The 14,990-nt window shown below is 41.3% G+C and overlaps 1 protein-coding gene and 1 pseudogene across 3 annotated transcripts in view; one reads left to right on the top strand and one right to left on the bottom strand.

Annotated features, from left to right (window-relative positions):
• The first annotated feature begins 375 nt into the window (after positions 1–375).
• LOC307107904 (cyclic AMP-dependent transcription factor ATF-4-like) lies at positions 376–1,731 on the top strand (annotated as a pseudogene). Its single transcript has one exon. The product of its transcript is annotated as a cyclic AMP-dependent transcription factor ATF-4-like (transcript).
• The window catches only part of STARD3NL (STARD3 N-terminal like), a 37,047-nt gene continuing 23,779 nt past the window's right edge, over positions 1,723–14,990 (bottom strand). For both annotated transcript variants that reach the window (XM_079786591.1, XM_079786592.1), the window contains 7 exons: positions 14,081–14,158; positions 12,372–12,449; positions 10,480–10,533; positions 9,774–9,891; positions 7,716–7,811; positions 3,443–3,514; positions 1,723–2,195 (listed from right to left, as the gene is read on the bottom strand). In XM_079786591.1, the coding sequence (XP_079642717.1) occupies positions 3,459–3,514; positions 7,716–7,811; positions 9,774–9,891; positions 10,480–10,533; positions 12,372–12,449; positions 14,081–14,158 (480 nt within the window). In that variant the 3' untranslated portion in view covers positions 1,723–2,195; positions 3,443–3,458. The remainder of the gene's footprint in view (positions 2,196–3,442; positions 3,515–7,715; positions 7,812–9,773; positions 9,892–10,479; positions 10,534–12,371; positions 12,450–14,080; positions 14,159–14,990) is intronic.

The following is a 14,990-nucleotide window of genomic DNA, read 5'->3' as shown; positions in this document are numbered from 1 at the left end:
CAGACCCCTCATTCTTCTTGGTCTGTGCTCCGAGAGCCGACTTCTGGGAGCCTTGGCTCCCTATGACGAGGGGCTGTACCCCACGGGTTGAGTCCAGCATGCTGAGTGAGAGCTCTTTCTCAGGTTAAATTATGGCAAGGACATCTGGTTTAGGCGTCATCTGAGGGCTTGGTGTAGGAGTCCATTCCTGAGACAGGGCATTCTCGCTGTGGGAACGCCAGTGAGTTCCTAAGGTTTTAGTCCAAAGCTAGCCCCTGGAGCTTTCCCTCACCCCTTTCTCCTCCATAAGAAGCTCTTCCAGGTCAGGCTCCAGCCTCCCCGAGAGCCTCCCCTGTGGCATTCCTGTCATTTGGCCCATTCTTAGACCAAGCACAGATGGACTTGCTGTCTCCCTTCAATCAGTGGGGTTTGGAGGCTGAAGAAAGCCAAGGTCTCTGAGATGACCATCTGGAGGTGGCCAAGCACTTCAAATCTCATGGGTTCTCCAGCGACCAGGCTAAAGTGGGCTCCTCTGAATGGCTGGCGTGGATGGGCTGGTCAAGGCCTCAGACAGTGTAAGGAAGATGCCTTCTCAGGGCAGATCGGATGGTGGAGACATTGGATCCCAAGGAGTTTGACTTCGATGACGTGTTTAGATGACCTGGAAACCATGCCCTCTGAGCTTTGGCTACATTGGATGACACATGTGATCTCTGTGACCCCCTAGACAAGGAGGTTAATAAGGAATCCCCATCACCCCTAGACAATGAACCCCATTAGCCATCTTTCAGAAAGTTCACCCTAAACTGACCAGGTTGCCCCCTTCACCTTCCTGCAACCTCTTCCCCTTTCTCCAGGGGCCCTGTCCACTCCGGATCATTCCTTTAGTTCAGAGTTGGGCAGTGAAGTCGATATTTCTGAAGGAAATAGGAAGTCCGACTCAACTGATTTTATTACCATAATTCCTCAATGCATAAAAGAGGAGGTCACCTCAGGCAATGACAGTGGCATCTCTGAGCCCAGAGTCCTATGTGGGCTCTCTCCCTACCTCCAGGACCCCTCCAACTAGGAATGTTCCTGCCGTCTCCAGGCACCCTCTGTGGCTCTGCCCACCCCAAGCCCTACAGCCCTCCTGGACACAAGATGGTAGCAGCAAAAGTAAAGGGTAAGAAACTAGATAAAAAGCTGAAAAAAATGGAGCAGAGCAAGACAGCAGCCACCAGGTACCACCAGAAAAAGAGGGCAGAGCAGGAGGCCCTACCTGACGAGTGTGAAGAGCAAGACAAGAAAAACGAGGCTCTGAAAGAGAAGGCAAATTCCTTGGCCAAGGAGATCCAGTATGTGAAATATTTGATAGAAGAGGCCCGCAAGGCACGGGGGAAGAGCCCCCAGTTAGGGTAGTCGTGTGTGCTTATACATTGCACATAGGGGGCTTGTGCTGGAGCTGTGTGTTGTAATAAAGTATTCTGTAGTGAAAGTAAAAAAAAAAAAAGCTCAATATAATTTAGTCTACTTTAATTCAAACTAGGTAAACACAAAGGGAAGATGATAGCAATGATTTCATAGTTGGGTTCAGACTCCTTTAGAACCACACTGCTAAGAGAAAGATACTATTCATGATAAAAATAATACAAACGCCTGGTGACCGTTTATATGTATTCACAATTCCTCCTTGCCCCCCTTTTGTAATTCCCACACTTTGGGCCAAATGCAAAATGAGAAAAATAAAACTAATAATTTTGATATGTTGGATTTTATTACTTTTAAAATTGTACAAAGAGCACATGTGCATGAGTTAAAAAAGACAAAGAAAATGTAGGGTGTTAAAAAAAGAAATCTGAGACATGAAACAAAACAAGTCCACTCTGTGAATCCAAACAAAAAGATATTTGCTTACCCAAGAAGTGTTATGCTAATATATTAAGAAGTCCTTTGATTAGGAATACAGTATAAGACCATTCTGCAACTATTCATGAACAGGTCAGACTCAATCTCACGGATACAGGATGGATCATGACATTATTATCTTACCAGCCACAGGCAGGTTACTAAACGTCTGTGAATATGATACAGTGTCTGTGAGGTATTACGATAAATAAATTCTTTATTAGCCAATCAATCACGTCATCAGTGATGTCACCATTTCAACCTTCCAGACAGAGACCCCATCTCTGGTCCTTTTTGTCTCTGGTGATTCTCAATGAGGGTTTTTCAAACTTAGAAAAAGAGAGAACACAAAAATATCTGAGATGTGTTGAAGAATGCTACCCTTTGCCTTATGTTTTTATAACAAAGTCTGTGCCGAAGATGGCTGTGTTACAGACACCTAAAGAGCAATGGGTGTGGTCATGCAAGAACTTAATTTAAAGCGCTGTAGAAAAGGATCAGCTCTTCACATGCCCACATTTCCGCTTTGTCTCAGCACCGTTGTGCAAAGAAGGGAAGGAGTATGGGGCGCTGCTGATGCAGGTGCAGGGCCCGCACTCGCCAGGACTCTGGCTGCCTCTGCCGGCCCGTCCGCCTCTATGCTGGCTTCCCAACTATGCTGAAGTCTGTCTACTACGCTTACCTTCTTTTAAAAATGCTACTATTAGTTTATTGAGATCTAACTGACACATAACCTTATACTAGTTTCAGGTATAAAACATAATGATTCAATATTTGTATATATGACAAAATGGTTGCCACCGTAAGTCTAGTTAACATCCATCACCACACAGAGTTACAACATTGGTTTTTCCTTCTGATAAGGACTTTTAAGATCTACTCTCTTTTCCCTTCTGTGTTTAAATAATTAGTCACTGCTACTACCATTTATATTTATTATCTTCTTGTATTTCCGAGGTTAAATGTTCTTCTTTGATGATTTGAAGGGATTTAACAACGTGCCCCACCTGAGGTACATCAAGCACTACTGCTTTGAATGACTGGATCACATCTTCCATCTCAGAAGCTCCACAAACTCGAGAGACATTCAGTGCAGGGTCAGAGCGCACACTGGAACCAGACTGCACGGCTGGCGTCCTGGCTCTGCCACTCCCTCTTTGGGCGACCTTGAACAGGTTACCCCCCCACCCCTAACTCTCAGCTGCCTCAAGTGTAAATGGAGACAGTAGCAGTAGCACATCTCATAGGACTGCTACGCTCCCATCCTACATACGCTAGGGTTTGTAATTAAACAATGTCTGACATGGAGACATTCTGGCCAAGTAAACAAAAATCAATTCATCCTTATTTAGAAACTGGGTTCTCTGAGGTATTTTTCATACTTCACAAATTTATACCCATACAAAAAATGTTAAGACCTTTTGCACAAATTACAATATGACTGGTAAATTCATGTAAATTGGAGAAATCTGGCTACAGATTCACTCATATTCTTTGAATTTTACTTTGAATCCGCTCGAAGAAATGCTCCCTATTTCAGCACTTTGCTGTTACAGTTTCATTTTCAAAGACTTACTTTAACAAATTAGGACTCATAGCTCTAAAAGTGGCTTTTCACTGTCCTGCTTTTCTTCAGCTTCTTCAGATCCTATGTGGTAAGAAAGGGGAACGAGAAAAAGTACTGTGTTCTATTAAAGTAACAAACGATACCTTTAAAATTACAATATATACACACAAAGTTTTAAATGAGAGATACATGTTTAATCCTCCAGAGATTTAGGTTAAAACTGTAACATAAAATAAAGTTTTACCGTATTTCTTGTAGGAGGAACTTTGAAACAGGATCTATCACTTGCACTAATCTGTCAAAATGGATTTCATTTACATACTGTTAAAAATATTCATACAGACCAGAAATCTAATTACCCAGGCTCTTCCTCCTCCACCTCTGTGCTGACAAGCTTATATATGTTTTTCAAGGGCAAATAGCTGAGCTTTGGTACAGATAATTTAATCTACATATTTTTAAAAAGCACTGTCCAGTGAGAGAGCAGTGAGGGCTTCCTGATGCCCAGGTGATGCCAGATGGTCCCCGCGTGTGCTGTTGCCAGTGACCACTGTTCTAACCCTGCTGGGTCAATGTCCAGAGAGCCTCACATTAGCTGTGCCTTTGACCCAATTGTTCCACTCTTGAACTATATCCTTAGGTTATATCCTTGAGGAAATAGTACTTGTTTTATATCACGTAGATTTTTTTTCCTCTCAAAAGTGGGGGGGGGGGAAGTCTAATTCTGAGAGCAGCAGTTAAAAATTCTTACATTTCCATAAAATATCTTGCTTCCATTTAAAATTACGTTTATATAGTTTATAATATGAAAAATGCATGTTATAATGTAAAAACAAATTATAATGAAAAAATCATATATATTGTAAGATCATGTTTGATAAAAATAAAACACTAAATACATATGTGCAAGTCAGAAAGACCAGGAGAAAACAACCAGGTGACGTACACACAGTTCTGGATTCCCAAAGCCTCTAGAATAAATCCACAGTAACTACACAAGTTTAGAAACAGGATATAAATAATATAGGCTCTATGGCCACAATTACAGAAATTACAAACACAAAACTAGACGGAAACAAATTAAACTGTCAACATTGAGGTTGCTGAATAGTTTGAAGAACAGGTCATCTTTTATTTTTGTTCTTTCCACATTTTTATAAAAAAAACATGCATTACTCTGATAACCAGGCCCCAGAAACAAAAAGGAGCAGAGATTAGACGAAGGTAGCAGTCAGCGATACAACCTGTGCACACACAAAAGCAGCCTGCCCCCCGCTGCGGCTGCACCTGTCAGGTAACGCACTTTTCTCATGAGTGTGTCTGCCTGGGTTATCGCCAAAATACACCTGCTCCAGGAGAACAAAAGGCCAAGAATCTTAAGGCAAGGTTATGTCCCACATCTTAACGTCATGAATGTCACACAGTTAAGGGTGAGTTTGTGATAAATAAGTAGACAAAGCCTTCACTTCCCAGCCTGTTAAACTGCTATAATGCTTCCGGACATTACTGCTTCATTTAAGCTGTGTAACCACACGCAACTACTTCAACCCCGTCATCTGAGAGAGGACTGTGCTTCCTCATTCTTTCCATTTAATACACAGGTAAGCAGGAAATGGCTAGATCAAAAGCAAACCTGCAAACCACCTTTATAACCTCTAGAAGTACATCTACTAAAATATGCTAATTTTCCAAATCTCTGTGATGCTAAAATTCAAATCATTCCTTTACAAGGAAAATGCTGACATTTCAATTTTTGGTGCCTTCAACTTTTCCCCTTATTTTAATTTTCCCTCCAACAGTTTAAGTTTAGTATGTGCCAGGCACTGTACTATGTGCTGAAGAAACACAAGAAAAGGCAAGGCAGGCCCCAGATGCCCTCTTGCCTCTCGGGGCCAATCAGGGCTGTATCAGGACAACAGAAGCTTATAACTTCTGCTGCTAACACACTGTTTAATATTTAGCCATTGGCCTAATGAAAAACTTTACAGTATAATCTTCTAGGCATGTTAATTTCAATAACAGTTTTCAATTTTAATTCTTTCTTAAATTGAACACTAAGACAATTAAAATAATCTGTAATAATAATAAAAGTGTAATATGCTAATTGGACTGGACTTCCGAACAACCTTCCGGAGGAACCTGGGGCTGCGAGGGCCAAGCCCCTTCCATGAATTTCGTGCATCGGGCCTCTAGTATAATATAATATACAATATAATACAATAAACTAAGCCATCCTGAACACTCCTCTGACCACTACTAATCTGCATTTTGTCTTAGACAAAGCAGCTCCCCAGGGGAACACTGTGAAAGTATTTGTTGTTCTTGGTTAGCATCATAAGCCAGTGAAATGGTAATATTTCCAACTACCACTAGGTGGTATTAAAAGTCACAGGCAGGAAACCAATGGATTGCTTGTTGGAAGAGTGCCTGAGAGGTATTCCCCATGTTATTATCCCACTGTTCTGAATTTCCAATTAAGAAAATACATTAGTGTTGAGAAATTTTAATAGTCTTAGAAAAATAAAAGCTATACAAAAGCATGAACTATACTGCAAAATTCTTATTTTATAAAGGAACGAGTCCTATGACCCACAAATCTCAATGAAATAATCCTTATGATGAGGTAATGAAAAAGTTTAATCCTTACTCTAATAGTTTCAGCTGGCTGAGAAATAGCTTTTCTTCTAGTTCATATATCTTATCCTCTGACTCTATGCCTTTGATTTATACTGCGTTTAGAGCCAACACCAATAGTACAGAATATCAAGTTAGTTCAAGTTCCCCTAACATGCTGTCCCAGTGCTGTGCCTTTGATCTTCACATGGCTATTTCTGCCTGGAGTCTGTTTTACCATGTGTGTGCGTGTATGTATGTTTATTATATTTACTACGTATAACACTGGGAAGAAAATAATGCAGGCTCTAACTCAGGTTTATATCTCAGTGCTAGAAACAGGGCAGATCCCTGCTGAAGACAGTGCAGACAATAGAGGGTGACAGGGCTATGGGACATGTCCCAAAGAACAAGCAAACGACAAGGACATGCTGCCAACACTGCCAGGAGCCAGCATGGGTGGGAGGTAGGGAGAAGCCTTCTGAACACATTAGTGGAGACTAGGGTTGCAGAGATATAGTGTTAAGGATAGAAAAAAGCAAGATGCACGGTGGCTTGAGAGGGTTTGGGTACACTGCATTTTCAGAAAAACAAGGAAAGTTAACAAGCAGAGAGGCTAGACAACTGGGTAAGGGTGGTCACAGAAGTGCATTCTTCCAGGCTAAGGAGTCATGACTTCCTTAATCTTTGATCTCACCGAAGGCTTTTGGCCAGGGCAATAATGTGATCAATTTTTAATTTTCGTTCATGTTAAAAGGCTATATACATTTATCAGCTATGAGTGTGGACTCCAGGACTATAGCCAGGGTTCAAATCCTACCTCCAACCCTTATTCTTTGTATGATGTGGGACAAATAACTTCACCTCTCTGTGCCTCAATATGCTTATCTCTAAAATAGGGAGAAAGACCTTCACATCAGAGTGGTTATGAGAAACACTTAGAACAATGCGATTGTTATTTTTAATACTGCACTCTGGTGGCTGCTTGTGAGAAGACAACTAAGGCAGGGAGACAAGCTGTTGCAGAAACTGAAGCAAGAAATGCTGAATTAAAGCTCAAGGTGGAATTAAGTGGTACACATCTGATTTCACTCAGATGTGGAATCTAATGAACAAAATGAATTAACAAGCAAAACAGAGGCAGACTCATAGACAGAGAGCAGGCTGACAGCTGTCGGGAAAGGACTGGGGGGCTGGTTGATGGGGGAGCGGAGGGATTGAGCAAAGAAGAGAAAGAACTCATGAACACATACAACAGTGTGGTAACTGCTGGTGTGGAGGGGAGTGGAGGGAGGTGGAGGTGGATAGAAGTCTCCTTCTATCACCATTTATCCCCCCACCATTTATAGGGGGGATAAATGCTGATAGAAGGAGACTTGACTTAGGGTGGTGAACATACAATACAGTGTACCCTGCGTCTTCTAGGATGCAGGCTATAAATAAGCCACAGTGTCTCTGGCTCTTCATTCCATTTAGTTTTACATCTCTATGTGAGACCACCAATCACATGTCAAGACCATGTCTTAGTTATTCTCATATCCGAAATACCTGGTATGTTAAATGTTTGCTAAGTGTTTTGAGAAGTAGAGGGAGAGAAGCAGAGGGAGAGACAGCTGGCTGAGCATCTGAATAACGGACGAAAACACAAACGATAACCAAACTTTTTTACCTGCTTCTGATTCAGGAGGAGAATAAAACTGGCCATCGGAAAGACCCCCAGGGATAAGGGCCGCCCTCTCGGAAGCATCCTGAACTATCAGGAGTCCTGAAAGAGAAGAGACTCAGAGGGTAGGATGGTGCCACTGTTCTGGCAACTTCTGGCAAGGCTAACCACAATACAATGATGTTAATATTACACTTAAAAACAAGTCTTAGCCAAAGAGATACTTTGAAAATATTTCCACCAAAATATAAATTTTATTAATAAACTGTGAACCTGTACTGTAAGGACAGATTTCAACTAGTTTTAAAAGTGGCCTCGTGTTACTCATGTGATTCTTTGACTCGGTATTTACAGCATCTTCCCTTGAGAACAGCTTTCTCCCTACAGAAATCAACATCAGAACCAAAACACAAAGCAAAACAGAAAACCTGGTCAGCTCGTACAAGTGGTCTATAGCCTGCAAATCTGGAGAATTGCCAGATGTAAAACATAATGAATGAACAGACTTTTATAAGTATATAAAGAGTAATTAAGATGGTGAAGAAATATTATCCAGTAAAAAGGTCCTCACAAAAGAAGAGTATTAAAAAAAAAAAGTCAAAAACAAAGAAAAGGAAGCACAATGTGGACAGTTCAAGAACACTAACACATGATGAGAGAGGCGATCAATAATGAGTTCTTCTGACTGCACGTGAGTTAACAATGAGAAACAGCAGGTCAAATAGCAGATACCAGGTAAGAGTGTAAAATATGCCACAGACAGTAAAAATAAATGCTATTGTAAAGTTTTCCATTAATTGTGTGTTCTGCTTTGTTACTTATTTTGAATCTGGTTTAAACACATAAGCATTCAGGCCTCAGTCACATTAATAGTTGTTCTGCTTTCAATCAAGTTCAATTTATATATAATTTAAGAAATGACTTCCATTAACTTTGTTCCAAGTCCACAATATGTTTTCATTAAGGAAAAGAAGGTGCAAGATAGATATGGCTTGGTCTGATTAATGAGTTTTAAAATCTGCTCTTGAATAATCCTTTTCTAGTAGATGTCTTCTCTGAAAATGAGGTTTTTCCTAAAGAAAGTCATTTCCAAGGTCACTTTTCCTTCTGCTGTTCCTTTAGGTTATAATCATGTTTATCTTTACATGAGTCAGACATTTTTTTCCATTATGCGGGGCAAACAGAGCCAGGTGACTGAGGGGGCATGAAAGAGCATGTCTTAAATCTGCCTGGGTCTCTGTTGAGCTTGGATCATGTCACCACCAAGAGGGCGGGTGGAATACGTGGGCTTCCACTGAGGCCATGATTTCGAAAAGAATTCCAGCCCAATAATTAATCAGAAAGCTCCATGAATCACTTGGCCTTCCTAGTCAATATCCAGGGATACTCAAAGCCGCACAGGGAGAGTACGACAGCTTTGGCAGGACTCACAACTCCACAACGCTAGCTATCACTCAGCTACTCGGAGGAGCGTGATGCAAGCCTGGAATTGAGCATTTCCCTGGCTCGCTCTCTTCCTCTTCCTGAACTCCATCTTCAGCATTAACCCACCAACAGCTGTACCCTAGGCGCTCAATGTTCTAATTAAGGCACATCCAAAGCCACAGCTGGATGACAGCCATGGGAAACTCTGGAGAATCACTGACATTTAGAATGGCTGACTCAGTTCACCTAAAATGGTTTCACATTTCTCTGTCCTTAAACAATAGTTCTGTGTAGATGCACAAAATGCCTCGTGTCCTGAGTATTAACAGGGAGAAAAGGTCAACCTGTCTGAGGAGAAAGCGGTGTTGGCGATTTTTGTTGTTTGAATGTCTTTGTCAACAGTGTTCTCACGTCTTCTCAGGAAGCCAGGTCTAACAGCTGGAGGGAGGAGCCACATTCTGTCACTACCCTTTCATCTAACTCTCCTTGCGATATCAGCTAAACCTACTAAACAACATAGACACCACGATCTGCTAACTTCAGCCACCTGCCGCTCCATTCAAATTACGGCACCCACAGCTCTTCCTTCCAGCTCAGCACCTAGCCGGTCCCAGGAGGCCAATGTTGAGAGGAACTTACTGTTTTCTTCTTCTGCCTCTTGAGGTAACACTTTGAAGTCCAGAAACCACGTCTCGATCCAGGCAAGGATGAATGAAATGATGGGAAGCACATAACCAAAAGCCCCTTGAGAGAAAAGCTGAAAGGACAGATGTGAGCAGCAGACAGAAATCCAGTTACCATGAGCTCACAGTGGAAAATAAGGCTTGGTTATTATAGACTAGTGGCCTGATGAATGCACGATATTCGTGCATGGTGGGGGGGGGGTGTCCCTCAGCCCGGCCTGCACCCTCTCCAATCTGGGACCCCTCGGGGGATGTCCGACTGCTGTTTTAAACCGGCAGTTGGACATCCCTCTCGCAATCCAGGACTGCTGGCTCCTAACCACTCACCTGCCTGCCTGCCTGATCGCCCCTAACCACTCTGCCTGCCAGCCTGATCGCCCCAACTGCCCCCCCCCCTTCCAGCCTGATCACCCCCAACTGCCCCTCCTGCCAGCCTGATCGCCCCCCACTGCCCCCCCCCCTGCTGGCCTGCTCACCCCCAACTGCCCCCCAGCTGACCTGCTCACTCCCAACTGCCCTCCCCTGCTGGCCTGATCACCCCTAACCGCTTTTGCCTCAGCCCTGGCTTTTTCCAGAAGGTCTCCCAGTTTAATTAGCATATTACCCTTTTTTTAGTATAGAAGAATAAGATAGTATTGTTCAGAAAAAGTGGTAGGCCATACCTTTGAGAGGATCACTTTTGCTAGTAAAAAGGCACTGGTCACTGCTGTCGTCAACTGAAAGACACAAAAGTCAGCACCATTCAAAATAGACATTGGACTTTGTAGAGGCACCTTCCTCACACAAGAGACCCACCTGAGCCAGAAGTACATAACGTCTGAAAAGCTACGCCCAGGCTGGCTCCTTCCCACATCACTCTATCTCTATGTCCTGAACCCAGACTGCGGCAAAGTGAACTTCTATGTGACACACAATCCCTGACTGGCTCTTATGGCCTCCTTTCTCCATCATTTAGCAAGCTGGCGTGTTGGGAAACTAAATTTTATCCAAAGATACTATCACCACAGAAGAAAGGAGAGTGAAATGCAGAGGCTGGGCTCCTGGGATTGGGGTTGTGATTATCCCATAGGACCTGGCCCTAGTCTCTCTGTCCTCCAACTAAGATTTGTAACAATATGAAACCTGACCAAAGCGAATAGCAAATAGTCACCTTGATTGACAGAATGGAGGTCAGGGGACATCAGGTGTCATGCTTAGTATTAGCAAAGTTGCAAAGTAGGTATTTGTTAGCAAAACACCACCCCCCACAACACACACACACACACACACACACACACACACCAGCTAAAGTGAGTTACTTGGAGAGGAAGCATTTTACATTCTGATACTAATTTACTTTACAGGCTGAACTAAGTACTGTTTAGGTACCAGCTGACTTCTTCCAGCTGCCTGGACCCTTCTCTACAACTGTTTTTCAAAATAAAAAACAGAAACGATAAAATGGATATGCTAAATCTGACCTGTTCTCTTGATAATTTACAATTAGAGACTGAAGATGCTTTCTTAAAACTCTCACAGAATGTCAACCATTTTTCTGAAAACAAACAAAACACTGAGACAGTTGTTTTGACAAATACTAGTGCATGTTACAGAGACTCAAATAGGGACTATTGTAGGAAATTGGGAAGGGACAATCATCAGCTATTTGGTATTGCCAAATAGCTATTTCATATTCAAGACCGGAGTCAAGTCTGGTTAAAATTGTTAGCAGATATCAATGAAATACAAGCTTAGGGCTCAACGGACGGTCTGACGATTCTGTGGATGCTCAGGAGAGATGGCCCAGGCAGAGGTGCCCCCTGGTGGGTTCTGTCTTAGGAGTGCTGGACAAGCCTGCGCCGGCCCACACAGACCAAGGTCTCACACTCCAAAGCAGGACTGCAGGCTATTCCTAAGCAGCATTCCCCTCCCTCATATACCTGCCTTATTAGAGCTCTCAAAAAGGTGAGTGTTCAGGTATCTGTGGAAATAGAAAAATTGCTTATAATTCTTCTTTCAATCAATCAATATTTATTAAGGGTGAATAGTATGTGCTCTATGCTGGATGCAAGGAAACAGAAATGAGTAAAAAGGCCACTGCCTTTAAGAAGCCTAAGGCAATAATAAAAAGGAACATGAGAGCATTTCCCTTTAAGACAGGAGGAAGGGGAATAAAACAGGGAGGAAGGCAGTTATCAAAATGAGCAGAGAGCAAGTCATGAACAATCACTAAGCAGTTTCAATCAACAGGAAATTTTCAAAATATCTTTGTGACAGAGATACTAATCTTATGCCTCATTATACAATGAGATAGAGGGTGGGTTGGTGCTTGGCCAGTAATCCTATTAGGCCTCTGGATTTCTGAATTGGTTCAATATCCATATAGACAAAGCTAGTTAGTCATTACCATTGGAAAGAAGCTAAACTGTTGAAAGGTAGAGGAAAGGGGACTCAGGAAAAGCTAGTAGAATTCAACCCAGATAAAAACTGCCTCTTCTCCCAGCTCAGCCCTGCTGTGAGCAGGCCCTAGCCACCAGCACTGGAGGAGGCGAACCATTCATCCAGGTATACTCACTGCTATTGCCCACCAATGGCGCAGTCTGCATACAGCGTAGGCAAGTATTAACACTTTGAACCGAAAAACTGCCAAAAGCTATAATAAAAAAAGAAAAGTTTTTAAAAATATGTACAAAAGAAGAGTAACTTAGTTTTATGAAGAACCCACCAAAGTGCCTTCATTATTCTGAGTTAGCTAAAGACTGCCATAGACTAGCACTAGTCTACAGACCAGCATTTGAGATCCCTGCTCTAGAATTTATATAGTACCACCCAAATAAGGATTCAAATCAACTTCCCATTCTCGACAAAAGAACATAAAATTAAATGTTTGTTTTTCCTTTCTACGTAAGTCCACATATATTTCCGATTCCACTTCAGGGATAAATGCTCACTTTTGGAAGACAGCAGGATTTTAGTCAAGTCTACTGTAAAGCTCTGGGTTACTGAGGTATTGGGAGAGTTCAGCCTATCCCAGTAGTTCCTATCTGTTTATTCAGGATGGTTCTGGGACTTTTGTGAAACCCTTTGTGTGTATTATTATCCCATGTAATCCCCACCACAACAACCACATGAGTCAACCACTATCATTAATCATATTATACAGATTAAGATGAATAGAAATATTGTTCAAAACTATACAACTCCTTAGAAAGCCAAGATTTGAATCCAGGTAGTCTGACTTCAAAGACCAGGCTCTTAACCACTATACTACAGCTGTCTTAGTAACTCTCATCCACTAAGAAATAAACATATGATAAAAGTTTACCAATTTTACTCAGAAAATATGTTTATTCTGAGTTGGACCCTTGAGACTCAGGGTAGAAGTCTGCCAAAAGTTCCTCACCAGTCAAAACAGCTAAAAGGCTGCAGGCTGAACTTTTTGCTGCCATTGACTAGATAACCTCACTTAAGATTCTTTTACATAAATGAAGTTCACAGGTTATATTTGTCTTTAATTTACTGCTTTCATTAAAAATGTGTTTTCCAATAATCTAACCATTTAGTTTCTCTTCATTCCAAATTCTATCGCCACATTCTGGACTTGGCAAGGTATTTCTTTACCCCTCTCTCTTGACTTCTCCCAGGTCCCAAGGTTTCATGCTCCCAGGTCTCATGCTCAACAGACTTTCCAAACTGAGCCTATTTGTCCAGTAACCCCCTAAGCATGGAGCACAGACAACCAATGAGATCTGACCAGTGCATTAATCTGGCTTCCTGATAATTCCTGACTCAGGCTATGTTAAGATAAACTCAGCAAGGGAAATAAGAGGAAAAAAGAGAAATCTATTTTGTTGTTGATATGTCAATAGAAAAAAATGAAACAGATTTATTATTGAAAATATACTGAAAAGAAAATGCATTTTCATGATGTTGTTACATAAATAGGTAAATTTTCCTTTTAGTGATTGGTGCCAATGGCTTCTATTTCAGCTATTTGAAAAAATAAAGGCTTTTTTTCTAAGAAAATCAGAATGGCTTCTTCTGCTGCCTTTCTTGTATCTTTTATTGTCTTGAGATGACCAGATAATTCCTTAGAAAGAGGTAAAGAGAACACAGAATGGGCCAGTAACTAGAAGGGGGGGGGGGGAGGCGGGGATTGGAAATATAGTGTTCAAGGGAGGAAACAAATAGAACTACATAGAATATGAGGTCTATTGGGAGGAAATTTGCCTTTTGGTTAGTTTCATCATATCAGAAATAAATGATATAATAGAAAATACTTACAAATATATCAAAATAAGAAGAGTAGAAGTCATATTGCACCACCTCCTTCTCTAACGTGTTCTCAATGCCTCCATTCACCTAGGAAGGAGAGTAAAAAGTAAAAACAAAAAGATTTATGTGTGAAAGTAATACAAGAAAACACATATGGAAGACAACTGATCAATGTTTCTCTCTCACAGTTATGTCTCTCTCTCTCATCAATAAACATATCCTCAGGTGAGAATAAAAAAGAAAATAAAATGAAGGGAGCAGACAACTTCTTCCTGGGAGGAAAGCATTTTGGAAGTGTTTACCTTTATTGTTGGTAAGAAATGTAAACAGAACCAAGGCTTTGGGAGAAAACAGGTATGTTGAGTTAAATAAACTATATTATTAAAATTAATTTCACCTGTTTACTTTTACTTTTATTAAATAAATGTAGCAACTAGAAAATTTAAAATTACATATGAGGTTTGCATTATATTTCTATTGGATAGTACTGATCTAGACCAGTGATTTTCAACCAGAGTGCTGCAAGAATTTTAAAAACAAGCAATGTCTGATTATTTAGTCAGAGGCACTGACTTCTTTTCTTTTAGATTGTCAAATAAAAAAAATTACAGCCCTAGCTGGTTTGGCTCAGTGGATAGAGTGTCGACTTGCAGACTGAAGGATCCCAGGTTCAATTCTGGTCAAGGGCATATGCCCAGATTGTGAGCTCAATCCCCAGTAGTGGCCATGAAGGAGGCAGCCGATCAATGATTCTCTCTCATCATTGATGTTTCTATCTCTCTCTCCCTCTCCCTTCATCTCTGAAATCAATAAAAATATATCTTAAAAAAATTATAACATCCAACACAACTATGACGTGTGAATGAATCAAAATTATACCTGTTTTTTTTTTTGGTCAGACTGGCAAAAAATATATATT

Source organism: Cnephaeus nilssonii (genome assembly GCF_951640355.1).
Source record: "Cnephaeus nilssonii genome assembly, chromosome: 12".
NCBI classification, from domain to species: domain Eukaryota; kingdom Metazoa; phylum Chordata; class Mammalia; order Chiroptera; family Vespertilionidae; genus Cnephaeus; species Cnephaeus nilssonii.
This window is presented reverse-complemented; position numbering and strand designations above follow the sequence as displayed.